The sequence below is a fragment of the Buceros rhinoceros genome, unplaced genomic scaffold (assembly GCF_000710305.1).
Source record: "Buceros rhinoceros silvestris isolate BGI_N320 unplaced genomic scaffold, ASM71030v1 scaffold21418, whole genome shotgun sequence".
NCBI classification, from domain to species: domain Eukaryota; kingdom Metazoa; phylum Chordata; class Aves; order Bucerotiformes; family Bucerotidae; genus Buceros; species Buceros rhinoceros.
This window is the reverse complement of record NW_010427690.1, coordinates 2307-2732: the sequence shown is the minus strand read 5'-3', so window position 1 is coordinate 2732 and position 426 is coordinate 2307. Positions and strand designations below refer to the sequence as shown.

At 66.4% G+C, this 426-nt stretch overlaps 1 protein-coding gene across 1 annotated transcript in view; it reads right to left on the bottom strand.

Annotated features, from left to right (window-relative positions):
- LOC104498615 (serine/threonine-protein kinase/endoribonuclease IRE1-like) overlaps nt 1–426 on the bottom strand; it is a gene marked incomplete at both ends in the record, with an annotated part of 7224 nt that overhangs the window by 4561 nt on the left and 2237 nt on the right. Inside the window, one exon of the mRNA XM_010142016.1 lies at nt 19–280. Within this exon, the coding sequence (XP_010140318.1) occupies nt 19–280 (262 nt within the window). The remainder of the gene's footprint in view (nt 1–18; nt 281–426) is intronic.

Sequence of the window (426 nt, the reverse complement as noted above, 5' to 3'; positions counted from 1 at the left end):
GGCAGAGGAGCCACGTACAGCAGCTGGGTCTTGGTGGCGGCGAAGTCCTTCACGGACTGGTAGCTCCACTTGAGGAGGGGGATGTCTTGCGAGTGGAAGGTCAGGTAGCGCAGGGTCTCCATGGCCAGGTTGAGGTGGGGGACGCGGCGGAGGCTGTCCTGGTGCCACAGGTAGATGCCGACCACAGGCGAACCGTAGTTCTGTGCCCACAGGACCTCCCCACTCTCCTTGTCCAGCGTTACCACCAGCCCGTCCCCGCTCGAGGAGAAATGGGCCATTTCTAGGCAGAGGGAGGGGGCAATGCGGCGGGGCTGCCCCTGGGGCTTTGCCCCCTCTGCCACCCCTCAGCCCCGCCGCCGGCCGTGGACCACTGCCCACTGCTCCGCTCCCACTAGAGCTGTGACCGGCACAGCAGCCTTTGTCCCC